At 39.9% G+C, this 23204-nt stretch overlaps 1 protein-coding gene across 3 annotated transcripts in view; it reads right to left on the reverse strand.

The window, feature by feature from the left end:
• Positions 1-20821, reverse strand: part of LOC132828980 (small glutamine-rich tetratricopeptide repeat-containing protein alpha-like) — a 48295-nt gene extending 27474 nt beyond the window's left edge. For 2 of the 3 annotated variants that reach the window (XM_060846223.1, XM_060846225.1), the window contains exons 1-4: positions 20740-20799; positions 20209-20257; positions 755-895; positions 27-130 (exon numbers count right to left, since the gene is read on the reverse strand). In XM_060846223.1, coding sequence (XP_060702206.1) covers positions 27-130; positions 755-854 — 204 coding nt within the window. In that variant the 5' untranslated portion in view covers positions 855-895; positions 20209-20257; positions 20740-20799. Of the gene's footprint in view, positions 1-26; positions 131-754; positions 896-20208; positions 20258-20739 lie in introns of all 3 variants that reach the window. The other variant, XM_060846224.1, reaches the window with a different exon arrangement.
• Between the last annotated feature and the right edge of the window lie 2383 nt (positions 20822-23204).

Genomic DNA, 23204 nt, shown 5'->3' on the forward strand with positions numbered 1-23204 from the left:
ACTTGTGGGTATATTTTCTCTCCTACCTCTTTAACAGCATCTGCAAAAATCTCTGGGAGCGTCCGAGACACAGCAAGATCCTCGCTGTCCGTGGAGATGCCAAATGCTGTCTCCAAACACTGGATGGCAACTGGGAACAAGATCACAGACCACTATTTAAAATATGATCACAGATTAACTGAATAGCTTAGCCTTCATTTTTTAATTCTTGAACTTTTTAAAAGTTGATAATTTTAAAAAAAGATTCACAGAATGAGTATGTTACTGGCTAGATCAGCACTTACTGCGCAACCAGAATTAATCTCAAGGTAGTGATGCGCCTCTCTCTTGCATGCTACATTCCATTTTAGTGTAGGGACATTCACAGTGCTGTTAGGAAGGGAGTTCCTGGACTGTGTCCTTGTGACACTGAAGGAATTGTAACTAGGTTACAGTTCCAAATCAAGATGGTGCATGTCTTGGAGAGAAACTTGCACACATCAGCTTATTTTCTTGCTAACTCCCTATGAGGAAAGACTCCATTAATCGCTGCTGCTCTTGGTGAGAGACATTGTATGGAAGCACTAGATACCCACAAAGCATTTTTCACCATCAAGGAATCCAAAATGGAGTGGGCTTTCACTGATCTCAATCAATCTCACAAAGAACTTTAAGAATACATAAACCACTTCTCTGGTGTCGAGTTAGTGTTCAACTTTAACTCTATAGTTTATTATTTTCACTATCCTTTCATCATAAAATATTTGTCACTTACCCTCTAAGCTTTCCTGAGCATCTGAAGTCAAATCTCCAGACTGCAGCTGATCACGTAAAAACTGAATGATGGAGTATGCAAGGCGTTTATTGTCTGTCATAATTGGACGTATAGGCTAAATTTAAAGGGCAGGGCAGAGCACTGAAATAAAAACACAAAAGCAACAATTACTCAAGTAATCCCCAACAGTTTCAAAACCATACTTTAAGTTGCTGAATTAATTTGCATAATTGTTACTGGAAACATCCTCAAAAGAAAGGGAAACAAACACCTTTCTGGAACACGATCCACAGTCAGTCTTGATTAAGTAAAAAGCAATCTCTAATTTGCAACTCACTTTATTGCGTGAAGTACTTGATTCAAGGATTCTGAACCAAACTCGAAAAAGATTTTAAAAAAAATCAAATGATAGAAACTTGAAATTAAAAAGCAGAAATTAACTGGAATATTAGGGGCGGCACGGTGGCACAGTGGTTAGCACTGCTGCCTCACAGCACCAGGGACCTGGGTTCAATTCCCGACTCAGGCGACTGACAGTGTGGAGCTTGCACGTTCTCCCCGTGTCTGCGTGGGTTTCCTCCGGGTGCTCCGGTTTCCTCCCACAGTCCAAAGATGTGCGGGTCAGGTGAATTGGCCATGCTAAATTGCCCGTAGTGTTAGGTAAGGGGTATATGTAGGGGTAGGGGTGGGTTGCGCTTCGGCGGGTCGGTGTGGACTTGTTGGGCCAAAGGGCCTGTTTCCACACTGTAAGTAATCTAATCTAATCTAATCTTGTGCATTTCAAATAAGTACCAATAGGTTAACAGACTGAATGACCTGCAAGTTGGCCAAATTATTTAAAACATTGTTAATTTCATCTTTGCCACGCTGCAAAGGACAAGTATCCTCCCAGGTCACTGGGTCAAGGTCTGAGAACTTCCCCTCATGATATTGTGGATCTATTTACAGCAAACAGACTATGATAGTTGAAGAAAGCAGCTCACCATCACCTCAAAGGACAACTAGAGATGGGCAATAAATGTTGTGCCAGCCAGCAGTGCCCATATTACAAGCTAAAAAAAATTAAAATGACAGATAGCAGTCGTTATTATGAAAAGCACAAGAAAGGCATGATATCTGAAATGAAAACACAGCGCTAGAAATACATGATAAGGCCATCAACTCAAAAAAGGTCCAACAACCTACACTTCTCTAACTCATGTAGAAAAATGTCCTAAATGAGCCAATACAGATGTAAGCTCGAAAGTAGCAGCTATGCAAAAGTGATTAGTTAGGAGGAGCAACCAAAAGCTAGAAAGAATAATTGGGCTTAAAAGAAATTGGTTAGGGAGGGTTGAGAGATGGAATTCAAGAACACAAATAAAAGGTTTGTAACTACATGGAATAACTTACATCTGGACATACTGAATGATTTACAGACTTTACTTTAGGAAAGATGTGAAAACAGTGGAGGGTGTGCTGCAACAAAAAAAGTTACAGTAATGGTTCCTGGGATGAGAAACTTAAAATGTGAAAGATAAGACAATAAGATGAAGGAACAGAAATAGGTCATTCAGTCCATTAAATCTGTTCTGCTATTCAATGAAACAATGGCTGATTTGATAACCCTCAACACCACTTTCCCACCTTTTCCCCATAATCCTGGATTCCCTTACTGTTTGAAAACTCGCTCACCTTTAAATATACTAATGATCCAGCTTCAACATTCATTACACCTGAAGAATTACATCCTCATCTGTCTTAAATGGGCAAACTTTTGTGACCGCTTTGAAGTCCTAAGACTCTCATAAAGGGAATCACTTTTCTGGATCTACCCTGTCAAGTCTTGTAAGAATCTTTCATGAGTCAATAAAACCATCTCTCATTCTAACATCCAGTGCATATAGAGTCAACCTACTCAGAAGAGTAAAAAAAGAGACCACACACACACACACACACACACAAAATTTACCGTCCGTCTAGTGAACCTTCCCTGGACTGCCTCCAACGGCCAATGTATCTTTCCTTAGCTAAGGAGCACAATACACTTCACATATTTCAGTTGTGTTCTGGTTATTGCTTTGTATAGTTTTGGCAAAACCTCCCTATTTTTATAGTCCATTCTCTTTGAAATAAAAAGGTCAACATTCCATTTGCCTTTCATATTACCTGTTAAACCTGATGTTAGCTTTTTTGTGCCTCAGATGAAAACTTTCAGGTTGCCATGGTCTGTAGCATTCTTAGCCCATTTAAGCTCCTCTATTCTTCCTGATAAAATACACAACTTCACATTTCCCACATTATATTCTGATATGTTTTTGTCCACTAATTTGCTTATATCCCTCTTCAAATTGCCATCCTCACCACCTAGTTTTGTGTCACTGGCAAATTTGACCATATAGACTTGAGAAGTTAGGATTGTACTCCTTTAGAGAAAAGAAAGGCCAGGAAAGATTCAATAGAGCTATTCAGAAAAGGAAAAAAGGGTCTGAACTATGTAAGGAGAAACTATTCCCACTTACAAAAGGATTGAGAACAAAGAGGGATAGATTTAAAGTAACTGGCGAAATGGATATGAAAAATACTTTTTGACATAGTAAGTGGTTAAAATCTGGAATGTATTATCCAAGCGTGTGTTAGGGTCCATTTCAGTGCAGGTATTTGAAAGGGAATTTGACAATTATTTGAAATGACAATATACAGGGTGAGGTGGAAAAGGCAAGAGAATGGAAGCAAGTCCATTCTCCAAATGCTCAGCTAGCCAATGCAGACAGTGGGTTGAATGCCTTCCTCCTGTGCTGTAACAATTTTGTTATGCTTTGTCAGCTACTGTATGGAAGATGACAGAAAGTACAAGAGAATACCAAAATATTTTAATTTCAGGGCAGCATAGACATGTGAGTGGGTTTAATAACTGCATACAGGCAGAGATGGCAGATTTTACAGAATTGGAAGTGGCTGCCTGTGTAATTGAGGTACATTCAGCTCAAGTGAAGGGCAAATAGGGCTTAAAGTATAAGGGAGGAAAGTAGATTTTAAAACAGGCAAAGACTTACAGTGGGTGCTGAAGACATCTCTTTAGTTTTCTCAAGATGGTTCATCTAGATGTCAGACAAGTAGTTCAACAAAACAGAGGAGTAGCATGTGAAGGATGAGAGCTAGATGTCAATCAGAAGCAGGATTCTCTATCAGACTTGTTCCCATAAGAAGGATTCACAAAAATCAACTATCACCCCACGACAAATGTATTCATGCCACATCTGCAGCTGTGGATGACACAGTGATTACAGATAAAGTTACTAAGCCCTGAAGGCAAAGGGAAAAGATGCTATGTAGTTGATAGGATGTGTAAAGATTGGTAGGGAGAAATATAAAGATAGAGAACAAGGGTTTACAGTAACACTCATCCGTTCTTTGATGAAATAGAACCGGAGAATCTTTGGTCTGCATAACTCAGGACTACACTAGGTACTTCCTTGCACCATTACACTCTATAGAGGAGTCAATACCCACAAGTGTGGGTCCAGATTCTACTGTCAGAACATGAAAACAAGCTTCTGTATTAGTACCCAATGACCCTAATTAAATGAGCAATGTAAAAACATCTTTTTGAAATGTTGATATGATAGATGCAACATCAAAAGTACTTGTTAAAAATGTCTTCACCACATCTGCGCATGATAAATATACCAGCAAATTCAATTCCAAACATTCAACTTTCCAAAAATGGTCTATTAAGTGACACAACTCAGACAATAAAGTATGTCTTGGCAGGAGAAGAACTGAAGTATATTACTAGATTGGTTTGAGCCAGGGCTACATTTCATTCAAATTAATTCAGCTTTTCCTCCATTGTTGACACTGGATTTCAAGGAGCTGTCTTTCTCATTATCCAGAGAAACAATAATTTACTTTGCTGTCTAATAAATTAATGTTTCTTTGTTAGGTAAATAGATGAGCTGAAAATGTGTTGCTGGAAAAGCGCAGCAGGTCGGGCAGCATCCAAGGAGCAGGAGAATCGACATTTCGGGCATGAGCCCTTCTTCAGGAATCCCTTCTCCTGCTTCTTGGATGCTGCCTGACCTGCTGCGCTTTTCCAGCAACACATTTTTAGCCCTGATCTCCAGCATCTGCAGTCCTCACTTTCTCCAGGTAAACAGATGAGCTTATCATTTGTAACACCTGTGGGTATATACCAGTACCAGTACCAGATAGAAAGGAGGCCAAACCCAATAAAAGCAAGCCCAAATGCAGAATGCCTTCTCAATTTCTGCATTGTTTTTTTTAGGATGTGCTTGGAACACAAAGGATAAATCAGTGTTTCCTGGTTGCATAATTACATTTTGCCAAATTTCATCAGTTAAATAATAAAATTTAAAAAGTTAGAATACACATTTTGAAATGTGCTTTGTGACAATAACTCAGGAGGCTGTAGTGATGCATTAAAATAGCAACACAAGTTTCTCAACGTCATTGAAATGAGAAGTTACTGCCCACTAAATCTCTCCTTGCTGTTATCCTCTTAAAATAAGCAAACAATAACCCAAGAAAAGTATATCTGATGTGCACAAGATCCTGTAGGAGTATAATGAGTTTACAAGGGCAGATTAAAAGTGCTGGCTTATTATGTACATTATATATTTAAACATTCATTCATATTGGGAAGATTAGAGAAAACTCAATAGCTGTATTTTGGGGATAGCTACTTGACAAGCTTTTAGGTAGAAAGAAAATTATTTTATTATTGCCACTAATTACTCTTATGTCATCTGATTTGGAACAAAAGAATGTATTAACCATTGCATCTTTGCAGTGCCATAGACAGTTGTTATGTAGCTTGACAAAGAATTTTACCAAAAAAATTACATATAACAAACAACATTTGGTCAATAACATTTATCATATAAATCACAAGTTTCCACTCATTCGGAGATGAAGAGCTCACCTAGTGATGAAAGGCTGAACAGGTTACACTCATTGGAGTTTAGAAGAATGAGATGATCTTACTGGTATCGTTAAAGACAGAGACAAGGAGAAGTGTTTTTTTTTGCCTCAGAGGTTTGGTCTGTAGAGCTATCTTCCTTAGATAGCAATGAAACTGGCCATTGTCTATATAAGTTAATCTTGAATAAGTACATTAGACAGACACGGGAATTAAGGCTTTTGGGGCCAGACAGCTAAGTCTGACAATCAAATCAGCCAAACTCTGGAATGCCTTGAAAGGCTAAACATCCTAGTTCTGCTCCCAAGTTCCATCTTTCTAAGACTCCATCAACAAGTCTCCCAATTATTTCTGCCATTAGAATATAATATTCAATGAGTTAGCTACTTAGTCCAATAAAATTGAAACATTATTAGACCATGATTAACTATGGAAGTTAAGGAGAACATTGAGTTGAACGAAAAAGCATGTACAGAGGCAAAGTCAGTGACATACTGAGATAAATTCAGAATCCAAAAAGGAGGACTAAAAAGACAAGACAAAAAATAAATTATGAGAAATCATAAGAAAAGAGTCTCTGGTGTTGAAGGTAGAGTGTTGGCATGGATGGAGAATTGGCTAATGGGCAGGGAACAGCGAGTGAGGATGAGGTCTTTTTCAGGTTGGTGACCTACAGCTAGTGCAGGTCCACAGAGATATATAGTTGGGACTGCAACTGTTTACAATATTCATTAATGACTTGGAGAAAGAAAACAAAATGCATTGTAGCTAAATTTGCAGATGACAAAAAATGAGTGGTGGAAAAGCAGGTTGCGAGAAGGATAAGAGTTTACAGAAGTATTGAAAGGCAGGTAAGTGGCCAAAAAGTTGCCAAATGGAGTAAAATATAGGAACATATGAAACTGTTCATTTAGTAAAGGAGAACAAAAGAGTTTTATTCAAATGGGAAAAAACTGCATAAAGCTGCAACATAAAAGGTGCTTTGTGGTTTGCACATAAAACATAAATATCTAGCACACAGGTGCATCAGATAATTAGGACGGCTGGTCAAACGTTCGCTCTTATTTCAAGGTGGTTGTGGAGTGAAAGATTAGGGAAGTCTTAATGCAACTGTACAAGGTGTTGGTAAGACCATACCCGGAGAACTGAGAGCAGCTTTGGTTCCCTTATTTAAGAAAAAGGTATTATTCCAACGGAGGTAGTTCAAAGAAGGTTCACTAAGCTGACTCTTGGCATCAAAAGATTGTCTAAATGAGCAACGGCTAAAGAGGCTGGGATTCTAGTTACTTAAATTTTGAAGAATGATGTGATTGGAGGCGGCAATGGCTTAGTGGATTATTGCTAGACAATTAAGCCAGAAACTCAGCTCATATTCTGGGGACCCAAATTCAAATCTCACCATGGCAGATGATGGAATTTGAATTCAATAAAAAGAATCTGAAATTAAAGGGTCTGACGATGACTGTGAAACTATTGCCGATTGTCAAAAAAACCTAACTATCTGGTTTAGTACTGTCCTTTAAGGAAGGAAACTGCCATCCTTACTTGGTCTAGCCTACATGTGACTCTAGACCCACAGCAATACGGCTGACTTAACTGCTCTGGGAATTAGGGATGGACAATAACTGCAGACTTGTCCAGAGATGCCTACATCCCATAAGTGAACGAAACCAAAAAAAAATCATTTGAAATAAAAAAATTCTTAAGGGACTTGAAAGGGTAAAGTGAGAATGTTTCCACTCATGGGTAAGTCTAGGACACAAGGGCATTGGCTCAGAAGTAAGGGACCAATTTAACACAGAGATAAGTAGAATTTTCTTTTTCAGAGGGTTTTCATCTTTGGAACTCGTTGCCATAGAAAGTTGTGAGGTAGAGTCTTTGTGTACTGTTAAGGCTGAGATAAATAGATTCTTGATCAGTAGGAGAAACCAAGGGTTATGTGGAAAGGGCAGGCAAGAGAGGACTGTTGAATCAGCCATGATCCTATTGAATGGCAGAAGAGACTCAAGGGGCCAAATGGCCTACTTCTGATTCTATTTCTTATGGCATAGTGGGTATGCAGGAAAATAAAAGTCTTAAGCAAAATCAGTTACAATCATGTCAAATAGCTTACTTCAAATTCACATGTTGCAAGTTCCAAGTCAGCTCAAAATGATGGAAAAAAGGCATACTGTTACCCAAGGCATTTATAATTTAAAAATAACTCCATTTGAATGTACTTTATATATGAAACATTTTGACACATTTAAAAGGAATAAAAAGGGACATAAATCCTTTTATTCCCTTTCTCAAGCTTAACCAAAAGATAAACAAATCTGAGAACCTACCCTAAAATCCATCACACAAAATGCATTAAAACCAGAAATTGAGCTATCATACAACTTTTCAACTACAAAAAGTTAAAGTTGGAAATACAAAGATTTGTCAGCAACAATGGAAAAGTAGATCTTTCAATTTACTATTTCAATCTCAGACTTCAAGTAGACACGAGTTCGTTTGGATCTGGTACGGATACCTAAAAGGATTCTGGAAAGAGGTTGAGTAATAACATTCAAATGTATTTGCAAAAAACAGAATGATGCAGGACAGCATGGAAAAACCCCCCAGCATTTTCAAGAAATCTGATGGGCCAGACAGCAGCCTTTCACACAGTAACAATTTTTTATACAGAATCACAAAATATTAAAAAAAAGGGCTGAAAATTACCAATTAGTCAAATAACTACAGAAAGCTCACAGATCTTCATCCTTATACTTAAGTGGCATTGTACCACCAGCATCATCACATTTTTGTGCAATGATTTTCGTGAACATATGCCATGAGAATAACATCTTGCGGAATTATCAAATTAAATTATCAGCCAAGGGCTGTAACCTAGGAGTCTTGGTAATTGGTGGTGGTGGTGGTGGTTTGGTAGGGGGAAATTCAGAAGGATGAAAAATACTATTTAAATACTACTTGTACCTGATCAGGTCTCTCCTTGGAAAATGAAACTGCTGCATCTTTCAGTTACCCATCATGTTTGTGCAGGAATACATTTTTAACTTGCAAAATTACAACAATATTTGCCAACAGACTTCAATTTGTATGCTTTAAAATTTATAAAATGAATAAAAATACACTTACACATGCAAGCATTGTGTTAATTCAGTGTATAGTTGTGCAAGCTCTAGTGGTGATCAAGAGCAGCTGACACTGAGAAAAGACTAATTTAAGAACCAACTTAAGAGTCCAGTTGGGCACTTGTGCCTCTCTACTTCAGAAACAAGGGCCAGAATCCAAAACATGCCAATAACTGCATTTGTCATTATAGGTTTATCCTAAATAATACTTTCTTTTCCCTGCTCACAACTCAGATTAAAGATATATTCTTGAAATCCACTGCATTTTGTTTTGAGCTACCAAAATATCCATTTACCAATGTAATGAAGATCACATCCAAATTTTCATCAGAGTTCAACAAGAATAAAAGCAAAGTGACGCATATGCTGGAAATTTAAATATAAAGTGCTATAAACTCTCAGCAGGCTGGATTGCATCTGTGGAGAGGGAGTTAATGTTTTAGGTTGGTGCAATGTTAACCATTTCTCTGTCCACATATATACCACCTAACCTGCTGAGCAATTCCAGCATTTTCTGCTTCTGTAACACCTTACCTAAGACATTGATGAATACTATAAAGTGAGATTAGCAAATACTTAAGAATGTGAGAACAAGGAACAGCTTAGAAAATGATATTCAGTAAATTTCTATTCCGTTGTATAAGTTTCCATTTGATTTTTTTGAATTTATATTTGATTTCAGTATGGTGCACCAGCAGGAGTTGTTTTCTTCCCTATCATTTTGGACTCCAAAAACAACCAAAGAAGCTTTTCTGTTAATGCTCTGTTGTTCCTGTGCCAAAAGCATTTGGAGAGATTGGTGTGAGGGGAATTTTATTTTCAGTTCAAATGAATAGAAGAAATTTTCCTCAATGTGAATTAGCCTTTATTGCCTCATATACTCAAATGAGTATAGTGGAGAGTTTATATGTTGCTACTTATAGCACCATCTTAGGTACAAAAGATACCTAGGTACAGCTTCTTTAGTTACAAGATCATCGAAAAAGAGAAAAATAAAATGTCCAGTGTTGCAGAAATAAACGTTCAGAACCACAATCTTTCAAACCATACCATGGTGGTACCTAGCCTCCAGTCCATACCAGGCCCTGGCTCCTGACCATGCCAGGTTTCATCTGGAGGATCGTGAAGCTGGCAGATTGCTTCAGACTGCCAAACTGGGCTGAGGACACTACACCAGGAGGCTGCCACACTAGGTCAGTAGGTCGCCATGCCAGGCCAGGAGGCCACTGCACCATGCCATGTCAGGAGGTCACCCCACTACACCAGGTGGCCTTTGTGCTAGGCCATGAGATCACCAGTCGTTGGAGGCCAGATGTCATCGCCAGGAGTCAAGAACAGACAAAAGAAAACGAATAGAAGAGAAAGAATGGGCCGAGTGGAGCATCCTACTCCGCCACCAGTATATACCTTAAAATGTATGTCAAAAATGCATTTCAAACCTGATGCTGTCCCTGTCACAGGAGTGTTTGATGTGGAGGGAACTTTAAGTTCAAATGAGTAAAGCTTCCTCTATTTTAATTTTGCTACTTCTATTCAAAGAATTTCTGATGGGGACGTGTCAAAGGAATTTTATTTTCAATTCAAACTGGTAGCGAAGACTTTATTCTGTACTTTGACTCATTGTTGTCTCCATCCCAGGAACGTTAGATGGGGATGGAGTTGAGGGAACATCACTTTCAAAAAAAAGAGTTGAAGGAACTTTATTGAGTTCAACAGAATCGAGGGACCTTCCAGTGCCAAACAGTTGAAGAAACTTTACTTTTGTTTAAAAAGAGCAGAGTAGGCTTTATTCTGTATTTAATCCAGTATTGTCCCTATCCAGGAGTGCTGTTGGAAAGGGTGTCAAGGGGTCTCAACTTTCCCATTTTCTTTTTATTTTAAACAATAATAATGTAAAAGTAGGTTGCTCAGTCCTTCAAGCCTTCTCTGCCATTCAACAAAATCATAGCTGATCTAACTTCAACCTCAACTCTACATTCCTGCAATATCCCAGATAATCTTTTATTGTCACAGTAGTCAATAATCTACCGAACTCGGTCTTAAAAATAGAGTTCAAAATCCTTTTGAGGAAGGGAATGCCAAAAATTCTCAACCATTAAAAAAAGACTTTATATTGTAATTTAAAATCAAGAGGTTCAGATGGTTATACAGAGGATACAGAAACAGGGCATATTGCCAATCCAGTTTAAGTTGGTGCTTATGCTGCCTAAGTTTTTTCATGTCTTTCTTCATTTAAGCCTTTCCTCTCATACTTTTCACCCTCACATGTTCTATACCTTCCACTTGAATGCATTGTTATTTGCCTCAACTACTCTGATTGATAACAATTTCAGCATTCCCCCTTAGTTGAACAGTTGGCATGAAACTTGGCTGACATACAAAATGTCTAGATAATCCAGAATCACTTCATCAGAATTCAAAATTCTTAAATGCCTATTCTGAATCAGCTACATCAAGAGACTGAAGCACTCATTTCAATAAAACTTTTCCTTAAAAATATGGGTATTGACAATTAAAGCTTGAAGCACAGGTTGGCCCTGTACTAACACTAATGCTGTATATTGTAAACATCCATCCCATATGACCCAAGGAAAAATAAGCTGCGAGATCTGCAATCTTGCTATGGCTTAAGGGCATATATCCCAACCTTAAAACTTTCTAACCCCTTCCCACCAAAAGAAAAATTGTCAGATTTGTGATTTAGATAAACAGTCATATTTTCTGTTTTTAATTAGTTTTCTTCACGCTGTATTAAATACTCATGTGAAAAGAGTAATGGGTTGAGATGGAGAAAGAGGAAGAGGAGAAAGTCTAAGAATATCTACAGGCCTAACAAACGCTTTATTTCCTCTTTTCTCCATTAAGAATTTTGAAAAAAAAAGAGTTTGCTTCAACTACTTACAATTTGTGACAGATGTAAGGAGACACACATTGAGTAAGATTATTAGATGAAAAGGAATTTTAATAGTGAACTAAAGGATTTTGAAACCTGAGCAGTCTCACTTTTCCAATTAAATATTTGACCGGAGATTTAGACAACAGTTTCATGTCCTTGTGTCCTGTCCAGGATCTGTCAAGTGGACATCGCTCAATTTGCTTCCATTACTTGTTATCCAGAGAATGTTTATAAAAAGGTATGAACAGTTAGGAAAAGAGATAAGTTTTGGGTTTTGTGAAACAAAAGGTTCAGCTACGCATGACTCAGATCAGACAAGAACTTGCAGTAAGCAACAAGGCACTGGAGGCAAGGGTTGTGAGTTAATAAGGTGGAAAAGCATTCATTATGTAAAGCTATTTAACAAGATGAAGAAGCATTCACTATATAAAGTCAGTTAACAGAGTGAAAAGCATTCATTATGTGAAGCTAGTTATTTGTTGTATAATGCCAGATGATTTAATCTCTACTATTGGCACTTGCTGAGAGTAACTGTCACCCAATCAATATGTATTTTGCCTTATCTGAATGCCCCTCCCTGTAAGTGACTCTATATTTCATTAAGAAACTGCTGTTTGAGAAAAGACAGAACTCATGTCTCTGTGCATATAGGCAATCTTTCTCTCTCCCCCCTAGGGCCTGGAATAAAGCTGAAGGAGGTAAAAGTATATAGTGCCTGTGTCTGAGCGTTTTGCTTCAACTGAGGTGGAAATGGAACAACAATCCAACAATATGAGTGAGTTATGAAAGGCTTTTTTTTAGTTTGCAATCACTATTCATTGTGACAATGATCATTTTAAAATCACTGAACAAATACAGTGTTAAAAAATCATTTGAGGAGAAAGATCAGTCAAAACATTGAAACACAAACTGTATGGGGCATGGAGCAAAGGCCAGGAAGAGTGCGCAATAAATGTTTTTACTCTACGAAAGCTCAGGCAAAAAAAGAACACAGATCAACTAGATTTTGCAACTTCCTAGCAATTAGTTATTCTAACATGGGCAAATGTCTGGGAAGAGATTAATTGCCCAGTCTTTGGTTTGAAAGGTTGCCCTGTCAAAATCGGGAAAAAATAACATTAAAAGCAGACGTTTTGCAACTAAACCCAATATAAGGAATGTCAAGTGCTCCACTTCTCATTGCATCATAACTTGTTCCACACCCCCACACCCCCCCCCACCACCATTTCTACTGAGCTAGAAAGCAAAATGAAGAGGGAATGTAATAAATACTGGGATAAATTAACAAAACATATTGGGATAAAGTAACAAAAAGACAGGAGGTGATAACAAAATGTGAATAATAATCTGGAATCCTTTTTATCAAAGAACAGGAGAATCGACGTTTCGGGCATAAGACCTTCTAATGTTGATTCTCCTGTTCCTCTGATGCTGCCTGACCTGCTGTGCTTTTCCAGCAACACATTTTTAAGCTCTGATCTCCAGTCCTCACTTTCTCCTACTTTATCCTTTCTATCAAGCCAAACAAAAGATCTTTTGAAGCACAGTACAGTTCTGTAGCAATTGTCACACTTATTGATATTTAGGTAACAAGATATCTTTAGATTTGTATGTTACACTTACAATTAATTCTTAAATGACCCATGAGTGCAATTTCATGTCAAGATACTCAAGCTTTCCTGCTATTTTAAATCAAACATACCCCAAGAATATACTTTTCTGAACAAAACAAAACAATCCAAATTCTTGTCAGGAAAGAACATGATGCAATTAACAATGGTTAACTGCTGAAAATCTCTGGTGGCAAACTACAAACTTGGGGTAAGAATAGTTTTCTATATTATTGAAAAAAAGAAGAGAAAAATTTGCATTTATATCACGCAGTTCACAACCACAACACTGCTCAAAAGTACTTACAACACGTTAGGAAGAATATATTAGCTTTGGAAGGAGTACAACATTGGTTTACAAGTATGAATACCTGGGCTTCAGGAACTAGTTATGAGCAAAATTATACAAGTGAGACCTTTTCTCTAGAATTTACAAGGTTGGGGTGATCTGGTTGGGAGTCTTCAAGAAGTTAACAGGAAAACACCAGGTAGATAAAGATAAGCAATTTGCACTGGTTGGGCATTTTAGAACTATAGGAGCAAAGTCTAAAATGTATGACCAGACCATTTAATAGAGATGGTAGGAAGCATTTCTCCATATGTTGGACAGTAGAACTCTTTTCCACAAATAATAGGGGACACAGATACTGGATCACTTAATTTTAAATCTGATATCTTTTTTGTTAAGCAAAGGTATTAAGAGTTATGGGCCAATGGTAGATATGTGGTGTCAGGTCACAAATCAGCCATGATCTCACTGAATGACAGAACAGACTAAGGGCTGAATAGCCTAATCTGATTCCCCAGTTCCATTAAATAATTGGAAGTATCAATTTTGTATTGTAGGAAATGCAGTAGCCAATCTGCATACAGCAGGATTCCACAACAACTGTGATAATGACCAGATGATTGTTTGTGATGTTGATGGCCCCCACAGATAAATGCCAATTCCCTTTCAAATAGTGACATGGAATATTTTACATTTAGTTACCCGAGGCAGACAGGGGCTCAGTTCAGCTCTCAAACAAAAGTTGGAACTTTCAAAAGTGCAGAACCTAGCATGATACTAAAAATGTCTGCTTTGATTTTTTGTTCTGCACTGGACCAGACAGGCGTTGAGAGTGGGGTGCTGGAAAAGTACAGTAGGTCAGGCAGCATCCAAAGAGCAGGAGAATCGACGTTTCAGGCAAAAGCCCTTCATCAGGAACGAGGCTTGTAAGCCGAGGGGGTGGTGAGATAAATGGGAGGAGGGAGAAGGTGGCTGAGAGTGTGACAGGTAGAAGGAGATGGAGTAATGATGATAGTTAGAGAGGAGGGTGGAGCAGATTGGTGGGAAGGAAGATGGACAGTTAGGGCAGTTCATTAGGGTGGTGCTAAGTTGTAAGGTTGGAATTAGGATAAAGTGGAGGGAGGGGAAGTGAGAAAACTGGTGAAATCCATATTGATGCAGTGTAGTTGGAGGGTTCCAAGGCAGAAGAGGAGGCGCTCTTCCTCCAGGTGTTGGGTAGTGAGGGTGTGGCAATGGAGGCAGCCCACGACCTGCATGTCCTTGGCAGAGTGGGAGGGGGAGTTGAAGTGTTCAGCCATAGGGCTGTGGAGTGATTGTTGTGGGTGTCCTGGATATGTTCTCTGAAACACTCTGCAAGTAGGTGCCCTGTCTCCCCAATGTAGAGGGAGCAACAGATACAGTAAATGATCTGTATGGAAGTGCATGTAAAACTCTGATGGATGTGGAAGGCTCCTTTTGGGGCCTTGGACGGAGGTGAGGGGTGAGGTGTTGGCACAGGTTTTGCAATTCCTGTGGTGGCAGAGGAAGGTGAATCGAGAGTGGGATGCTGGAAAGCACAGGAGGTCAGGCAGCATCTGAGGAGCAGGAGAATTGATGTTTCGGCTAAGAGTCCTTCATCAGAAATGAGGCTTGTGAGCTAATGGGGTGGTAGGATAAATGGTGGGGCGGCGGCGGGAGGAAAACAGGGAAGGTAGCCGAGTGTGCGATAGTGGAGAGTGGGGTGTTAGACCAGATAGGCTCCTGATTCAAAAGGCAAGTCTGTCACCCATTAAGCCATGGTCAACACCTGCAATGGAAGGTTGTACTCAGAAAATGTATTAGTTAATGGCCATAAACAAAAAGTAAGTTTCTCATCACTTAATGCAGAGGATGAGTAGGTCAGGCTTTTACTCCGTGGAGGTTAGAAGAAAGAAGGATGATCATATTGAAACATAAGAATCTGACGAGGCTTGACCTTCCTTGTGGGCAGAACGAGCGAGGGATGTGAAGGGACAGTTTTAAACATAAGTGAGTAGCCCATTTAAGATGGAAATAAGTAATTTACTTGCTGAGGACCATAAGTTTTTGGAATTCTTTTCCCCAAGTGAGCAAAACGAAAAAATTCATTCAGGGATGTGGGCTGTGCTGTTTGAACCAGCACTTTTTACATACCTCTAACTACCCTGAAAGGGGTCGTGGTGAAGTACTTTCTTGATCTACTGCAGAATTGTCAAACACATTCAAAAGATCATGTTAGATGGGTTTTTAAAAATCAAGAATGGACTTGGGGATTATTATGGGGGAACAAGTGGACGTATGCTGCAAAGTGGAATGAAGGCCTCAACCAGATCATGAAGAATTCTTATTGAATGGCACAGCTCAATGGATTGAATGGCCTAACTCCTGCGATTTCTTATGATCTGTGCACATCCTGCACACATCTTCATTCATCACATTCACACTTAGGAACTGAATACTGGCAGGCTATCTGGCATAGAAACTCAAATATGCTGTACAGTTCTATTAACAGATCCTATCCTGACCCATTCACTTTGTTCAGTAGGTCAATAGGTATCAAGAGGCCTTAACTGATTTCCCTCATGTTTCACACAGGTAAACTGGAACACTCCTAATCGAACAAAGACTAGTTAACACAATGGCAATCAAACTTATTTTTGGCATTACTTATTTCATTAGCGGAAATGGCTTCTGCACCTCCATATACAGACACCCCAGCTGAAAAGTCTGATTTCATAATTACAGCAGCATACCATGCAATACATGGTGCACTACCTCTTCTTAGCTGGAGCCATGGTTAGGCCAGTATGGCTTTTTACATATCATGAAGCCTAATTTCTACAGGTCAACAAAACCAGAGGCAAATATCATTGCTGTCTAATTAGGGAACTTGACAAGCTGCAATGTATTTGCTAGTTTACCGCTTAAAAAGTTTCCAGCTTTTTTTTGTTTGACAAGTGTACTTAAATTTAAATTAAGTTGGAAATCATATAGCAAAAATATATGATCAATTGTTTACTATTCTAGGTTTATCAATAATGCTAACTGTACTTGGAGTCAAATTGCCAATGTCAAATCCAAAAATGCTTCATTAAAACAATAGCAGGTGGAACTTAGTTAATCAAAGAGGCATAAACATTGCGATGAGTTTTCATACCAAAGTGGTCAGCATTATTTAAGCTATGGTGGCAAGAGTAAGCGGTCACTAGCAGAAATCAAAATTGATAAAAAAGAGAAATTGTCAATTAAATTATTGATATTAAATTGACAAGGCATGAGAACCAGATAAAACACATCCACAGATATTGAAGAAAATGGAAATGAAAATAAAAGGGTACTGGCCATAACCTTTCAGCCTTCCTGAGACTCCGGGGAGGAGCCAGAGAACTGGCAAATTGCAGACATTACAACCTTTCTTGAACAATGTGGCCTGATATAAAGGCCAAACAATTACCAGAGTCGAAAAGTGTGGTGCTGGAAAAGCACAGCAGGTCAGGCAGTGTCTGAGGAGCAGTGGAGTTGATGTTTTGGGCATAAGCCCTTTATCAGGAACGTGCCTGTAACGTCGACTCTCCTGCTCCTTGGAAGCTGCCTGACCTGTTACACACTTTTCTAGTGCCACACTTTTTGTCTCTGACTCTTCAGCATCTGCAGTCCTCACTTTCTCCAAGTAATCACCAGTCAGTTTAACTTCGGTGGCAAGGAAGCTTTGAGAAAATTATTTGGGATAGAATTAAGTCACATGAAAAATGGTAGGTTGAATAGGAAATGACAACATTGATTTCTTAAGAGAAAAGTTATGTTTAACTAACATGGAGTTGTTTTGAAAGATGAAACAGAAAAGGCTGATTAGGGTAATGCTGGGTTGTGATGTACATGACATTCAAATAATATTTAATACAGTTCTACTGAGTTGTGAAGAAAGTTAAGGGTCATAGAATAAAAGGGACAATGTATATACAAAGTTGGCTGAAAGTTGGAAACAGTTTAGACAATAGATACTTTTTGGGCCACAGGAAGGTCTCGAGTGGAATGGGTTGGTATTGGGATTCTTGCTTTTCCTGATATGCATTAGTGGTCTATAGCTTGACATGCAGGGGTTAATCCAAAGTTTGCAGACGATACAGTTTACAGCTTTTAAATTTTGTAAGAGGACAGTGCAGAATTCCCAAAAGGCCAAAGGCAAGTTGGAGAGTGAGGAGATTGATGGTAGATGTGGTACAATCCAGAGAGAGAGATGAGAGCTGATGCATTTTTGCAGGAAGAACATGGACTGACATTATAAAACAAACGGTGCAGGAGCAGAGGAATCTGGATGTGTAGGTGACTAGATCACTGAAGGCAATAGAAATAATTATGGGAGCAGTTAAACGGTTTCTTGTGCATTTTTTAATAGGGACGTAGAATACAAGAGCAAGGAGGGAAAGCTGAACTTATTCAACACACCTGTTAGACCTCAGCTGGACTATTGTGTAGTTCTGGGCATCACGGTATTGGAAGCGTGTGAATGCATTGGCAGGAGCCTAGAAGAGATTTGCAAAAATGCTTCCAAAGACAAGAAACTTCAATTAAGAACATCGATTTCAAAAAAATTGGGACTGAAGGCAACCAAGAGTAGATCCAAAGATCACAAGGGGATCTGGATAGAATATACAGGAAGAAGCTGTCCCTACTCAAAATAATCCAAAACAAGAATGCAGAGATTTAAAGATAACTTACAAATATGGCAAATGTGAGGAGAAGAAAATCTTTTACACAGTATTTTGGGCTCCCTGGAAATGTGGTTGAAGCAGATTCATTGAGGCATTTAAGATTAAATTAGATGATTATTTGAAAAAAACTGCGCAAACATACAAGAGAAAAGCAGAAGAACGGCACTAAGTCATAAAGCTCAGTGACTAGCTGGTGCAGTCACAATAAGCTGAATGGCCTCCTTCTGCACTATAATACACTTCCAATTCTGAATACGTTGTTACACAAACAGAAAAACAAAAACAAAGCTTGAATAATTATAGCAGCTACACCAGCCTTTCAAGTGCAGGTGCAAACACAGCTACTAAAATCTGTGTATCTGTTGAGTTCTAAAATGAAAAAAAATCTAGCTTGCACTGAGACCATACAACTGCATGAAGTAGCGATGATCACCTATTATTTTTTCTTCTTCTTCCTGAACTGAAGAATCAGGACACGATTCTGAGAGATCAGGTTAATCCTTTCTCCATTCCAAGATAATAACTCAATTGAGTCCTGGAGGCAAGTCCCAGACCAGACTGGCATGAGGGCAGTAAGTCCCAGTGGTGAATCCCAGGACAAGTCCCAGGACAGGCTGGCATGGGGGCAGCAAGACCTTCGAGGGCCAGAAGCAAGGCCTAGAGACTTTGCCCAGACAGTTTGAGGACTCAGTGCTATCGTGGACTTGGTGAAAAGACTAAAATTAGAGTACTTTTTAAAAAGAAAGCATCTTTATTCTTATGTTGAACTTTTATTTATGTCTTTCAAGCCTGTAACAATTATTTAAGTATTCTGTACCTAGGCATCCTGTACCTAAGATGGCACCAAAACAGCAACATTACAAACATTTCACTGGATTTATTAGAGTGCACCTAACAAAGGCTAATTCAAATGAGCCATGGGGAAGCACAGTGGCTCAATGGTTAGCACTGTTGCCTCACAGTGCCTGGGACCCAGGTTAGATTCCAGCATTGGGCGACTGTGTGGAGTTTGGACATTCTCCATGTCTGCATGGGCTTCCTCCAGGTGCTCCAGTTTCTTCCTACAGTCCAAAGGTGTAGGTTAGGTGAAATGGCCGTGTTAAATTGCCCATAGTGTTCAGGGATGTGTAGGTTAGGTGCATTAGTCAGGAGTAAATATAGAGTAAATTGGAGGAATGGGTCTGGGTGAGATACTCTTCAGAAGGCTGGTGTAGACTTGTTGGGCTGAAGGACCTGTTTCCACAATGAAAGGATTTTCTATGAAATTCTTTATAACTGCATCCCAGGATAGATTAGCTTAGATACCCTACACTGTGGAAACAGGCCCTTCGGCCCAACCAGTCCACACCAACCCTCCAAACAGCAAACACCAGACTCATTTCCCTCTGACTAATGCACCTAACACTATGGGCAATTCACCTGACCTACACATCTTTGGACTGTGGGAGGAACAGGAGCATTGGGAAGAAAACAGTAAAGTGAGAAAGACATAAATCAGCTGCTATTCAGTAAGGCTAATGGCATAACTTGATTGGAAAACCAGTAATCATTTAAATAATAAAGTGGAAAATAAATGTGACAAAGTAGAGAATAGAAAACCAGTCTGGAATGCTGCAAGGGGGGCTTGGAAAAGCCAATATGGAAAAAAAAAATCACAAAACAAAACAAATATGCATGTACAATGGATTTGTACCCAATACATTAAAATCCTGCACCAAAGCAGGAATAAATTTTGTTATCACAGAACCCCTACAGTGCAGAATACAAACAAGTTAGTTAAAAAGGAAAGAGACTTTATCCATTACAATTGAATCTATAAAATTATACCAAATTATAATTCCAAAACATGGGAGGAGAATACACAAGATGCAGTGCTGTTTGTAAGTGAGCTTGCAAAATACTCATACCTTATCCACTTGAATTAGAAAGGTTTAACAGCCCAGTTCAGTCCTTTCTCTGTTGGATTGTACATGAAGGGAACATTACATGCTGAAGCATTGATGGTCTATTCTAGACAGCAAATGTAATTTGAGAATAGCAAAACTGCAAACAAGCACTTAAATATATAATTGAAAATTAAGTGTTCTTTTACTATATTAGTACCTACTGAACCAAAATTTTCCCCCAAATCCTGGGTGGAGCATCAATGCTGAAGAAGACGTGTACATTGACCTGTGCAAGCAATATGCCAACGATCACGACACGGAATGGTCACATTCAAAACCCAAGTCAGAGTGACACAAGGACAGAACATTCCAGCTTGGGCCTAATATCCCAGAGGCCTCCCCATTCACTTACTTACACAGCCTTCAGAAAAACAACCCAACTTATTGTACCAACTCCCCGCAATAATTAAAAAAACAAAACCTGGAATTGCACGCTAACGTTTAGACATCACTAACACAAAAGCCACTGAGAAATATTTCCTTCAAACTCACCGTTTTCTGATACTAAATACAGACACCAGCACCAGCACAGCACTCTCTGCACATGCTCCGTCCAATGTGACGGTCAGACCCCCAGAGCGCATATGCTGTTCGGGTTGACGGTCAACTCGCAGAACGCATGCGTCATCCCCACTCGGCAGCCGGAGACTGGAGGGCATGTGCTACCACCTCGTGTTGCCTTCAGCTGTCAAATGACGATCACTTTGCGCATGCTCCTGCGTTGGAGCTGAGACTAACTCTGCTCTTGCACCACGTGGTGGCTGCAGGGCTGATGATTGATATGCTGTTGATAATAACATAAAGTTAAAAATCACACAACACCAGGTTATAGTCCAACAGGTTTAATTGGAAGCACACTAGCTTTTGGAGCGACGCTCCTTCATCAGGTGATAGTGGAGAGCTCGAATGTAACACAGAATTGATAGCAAAAATTTGCAGTGTGATGTAACTGAAATTATACATTGAAAAATTGATTGTCTGTTAAGCCGTTCATCTGTTAGAATACAGTGATAGTTTCACTTCCTTCATGTGTAAATCACAAAACTTTTTTAAAAAGTTGCATTCTCGGGTTCGCTGTTAACAATGTTGATAGCTAGACAATATGTTGAAGGTGTTAGCCCCCTGTATTCTCTGTCTATGACCTGATATTTAGATTGATTCTAATCTAAAAAGTCAGATAACAGAGTTTTACATAAATTCATGCAGTTTTTGAGCAAAGTGCAATGTAACTCTGCAAGTACAAATTCACCCCACAAAATATATGTGTGCATGTGGGTCTTTGTCTGTCTATATCGTGTGTCTGTCTGGGATGGGGGTTGTGAGTGTGAGAAAGTGTGTGTGTGTGTATAGTGAGTGCAGAGTGTCTTAAGTCTGTAAGGGGGTGCATGTGTGAGTGTGGGAGTGTGTGTGTGTGTCTATAAGGGTGTGTGTAGGTGTCTGTGTGCGCATCTGTGTGTACCTGTGTCCGTGTATATGTGAGAGTGTGTGTGTGTAGTGCAATGGTGATCACCTATAATGTGACATGAACCCAAGATCCCGATTGAGGCCCTCCCTACGGGTACCGAACTTAGTTATCAGCCTCTGCTCGGCCACTTTCCTCTGCTGCCTGTCCCTTAAACGGATGAATGGGCACCGCACAACAATCAACAGACAGGAGGGTTCCCTCCCAGTTGGGGAACACTTCAGTGGTCCAGGACATTCAGCCTCGGACCTTCGGATGACCATCCTCCAAGGTGGACTTTGGGACAACTCACCCTCCCATCCTGGCACCTTCCCCTGCCACCGCAGGAACTGTAAAACCTGCACCCACACCTCCTCCATCACCTCTATCCAAGGCCCTAAAAGAGCCTTCCACATCCATCAAAGTTTTAACTACACATCCACTAATATCACTTACTGTATCCGTTGCTCCCGATGCGGTCTCCTCTACATTGAGGAGACTGGGCGCCTCCTAGCAGAGCACTTTACGGAACATCTCCGGGACACCCGCACCAATTAACCACACCACCCTGTGGCCCAACATTTCAACTCCTCCTCCCACTCTACCGAGTACATGGAGGTCCTGGGCCTCCTTCACCGCCGCTCCCTCACCACCAGACGCCTGGAGGAAGAATGCCTCATCTTCCGCCTCAGAACACTTCAACCCCAGGGCATCAATGTGGACTTAAATAGTTTCCTCATTTCCCCTTCCCCCACCTCACCCTAGTTCCAAACTTCCAGCTCAGCACTGTCCTCATAACTTGTCCTTTTCCACCCATCCACTCCACCCTCTCCTCCCTGACATATCCCTTCATCCCCTCCCCCACTCACCTATTGTACTCTATGCTACTTTCTCCCCATCCCCACCCTCCTCTAGCTTATCTCTCCACGCTTCAGGCTCTTTGCCTTTATTCCTGATGAAGGGCTTTTGCTGCTCCTTGGATGCTGCCTGAACTGCTGTGCTCTTCCAGCACCACTAATCCAGAAGCAGAGGAAAGTGGCCAAGCAGAGGCTGATAGCTTAGTTCGGTACCCATAGGGAGGGCCTCAACTGGGACCTTGGGTCACATTACAGGTGATCACCATTGCACTACACACACACACTCTCACATACACATGGACACAGGTATACAGACGCACACACTGACACCCACACACACCCTTATAGACACACACACTCCCACATGCACCCCCTCACAGACACTCTGCACTCACTACACACATACACACACACACACTTTCTCACACTCACAACCCCCATCTCAAACAGACACACAACACAGACAAAGACCATGCACACATATATTTTGTGGGGTGAATTTGTACTTGCAGAGTTACATTGCACTTTGCTCAAAACCTACACACATTCATGTAGAACTCTGAGCTCAAAAACTGCATGAATTTATGTAAAACTCTATTATCTGACTTTTTAGATGAGAATCAATCAAAACATCAGGTCATAGACAGAGAGCACAGGGG

Source organism: Hemiscyllium ocellatum, chromosome 28, assembly GCF_020745735.1.
Source record: "Hemiscyllium ocellatum isolate sHemOce1 chromosome 28, sHemOce1.pat.X.cur, whole genome shotgun sequence".
Taxonomy (NCBI): domain Eukaryota; kingdom Metazoa; phylum Chordata; class Chondrichthyes; order Orectolobiformes; family Hemiscylliidae; genus Hemiscyllium; species Hemiscyllium ocellatum.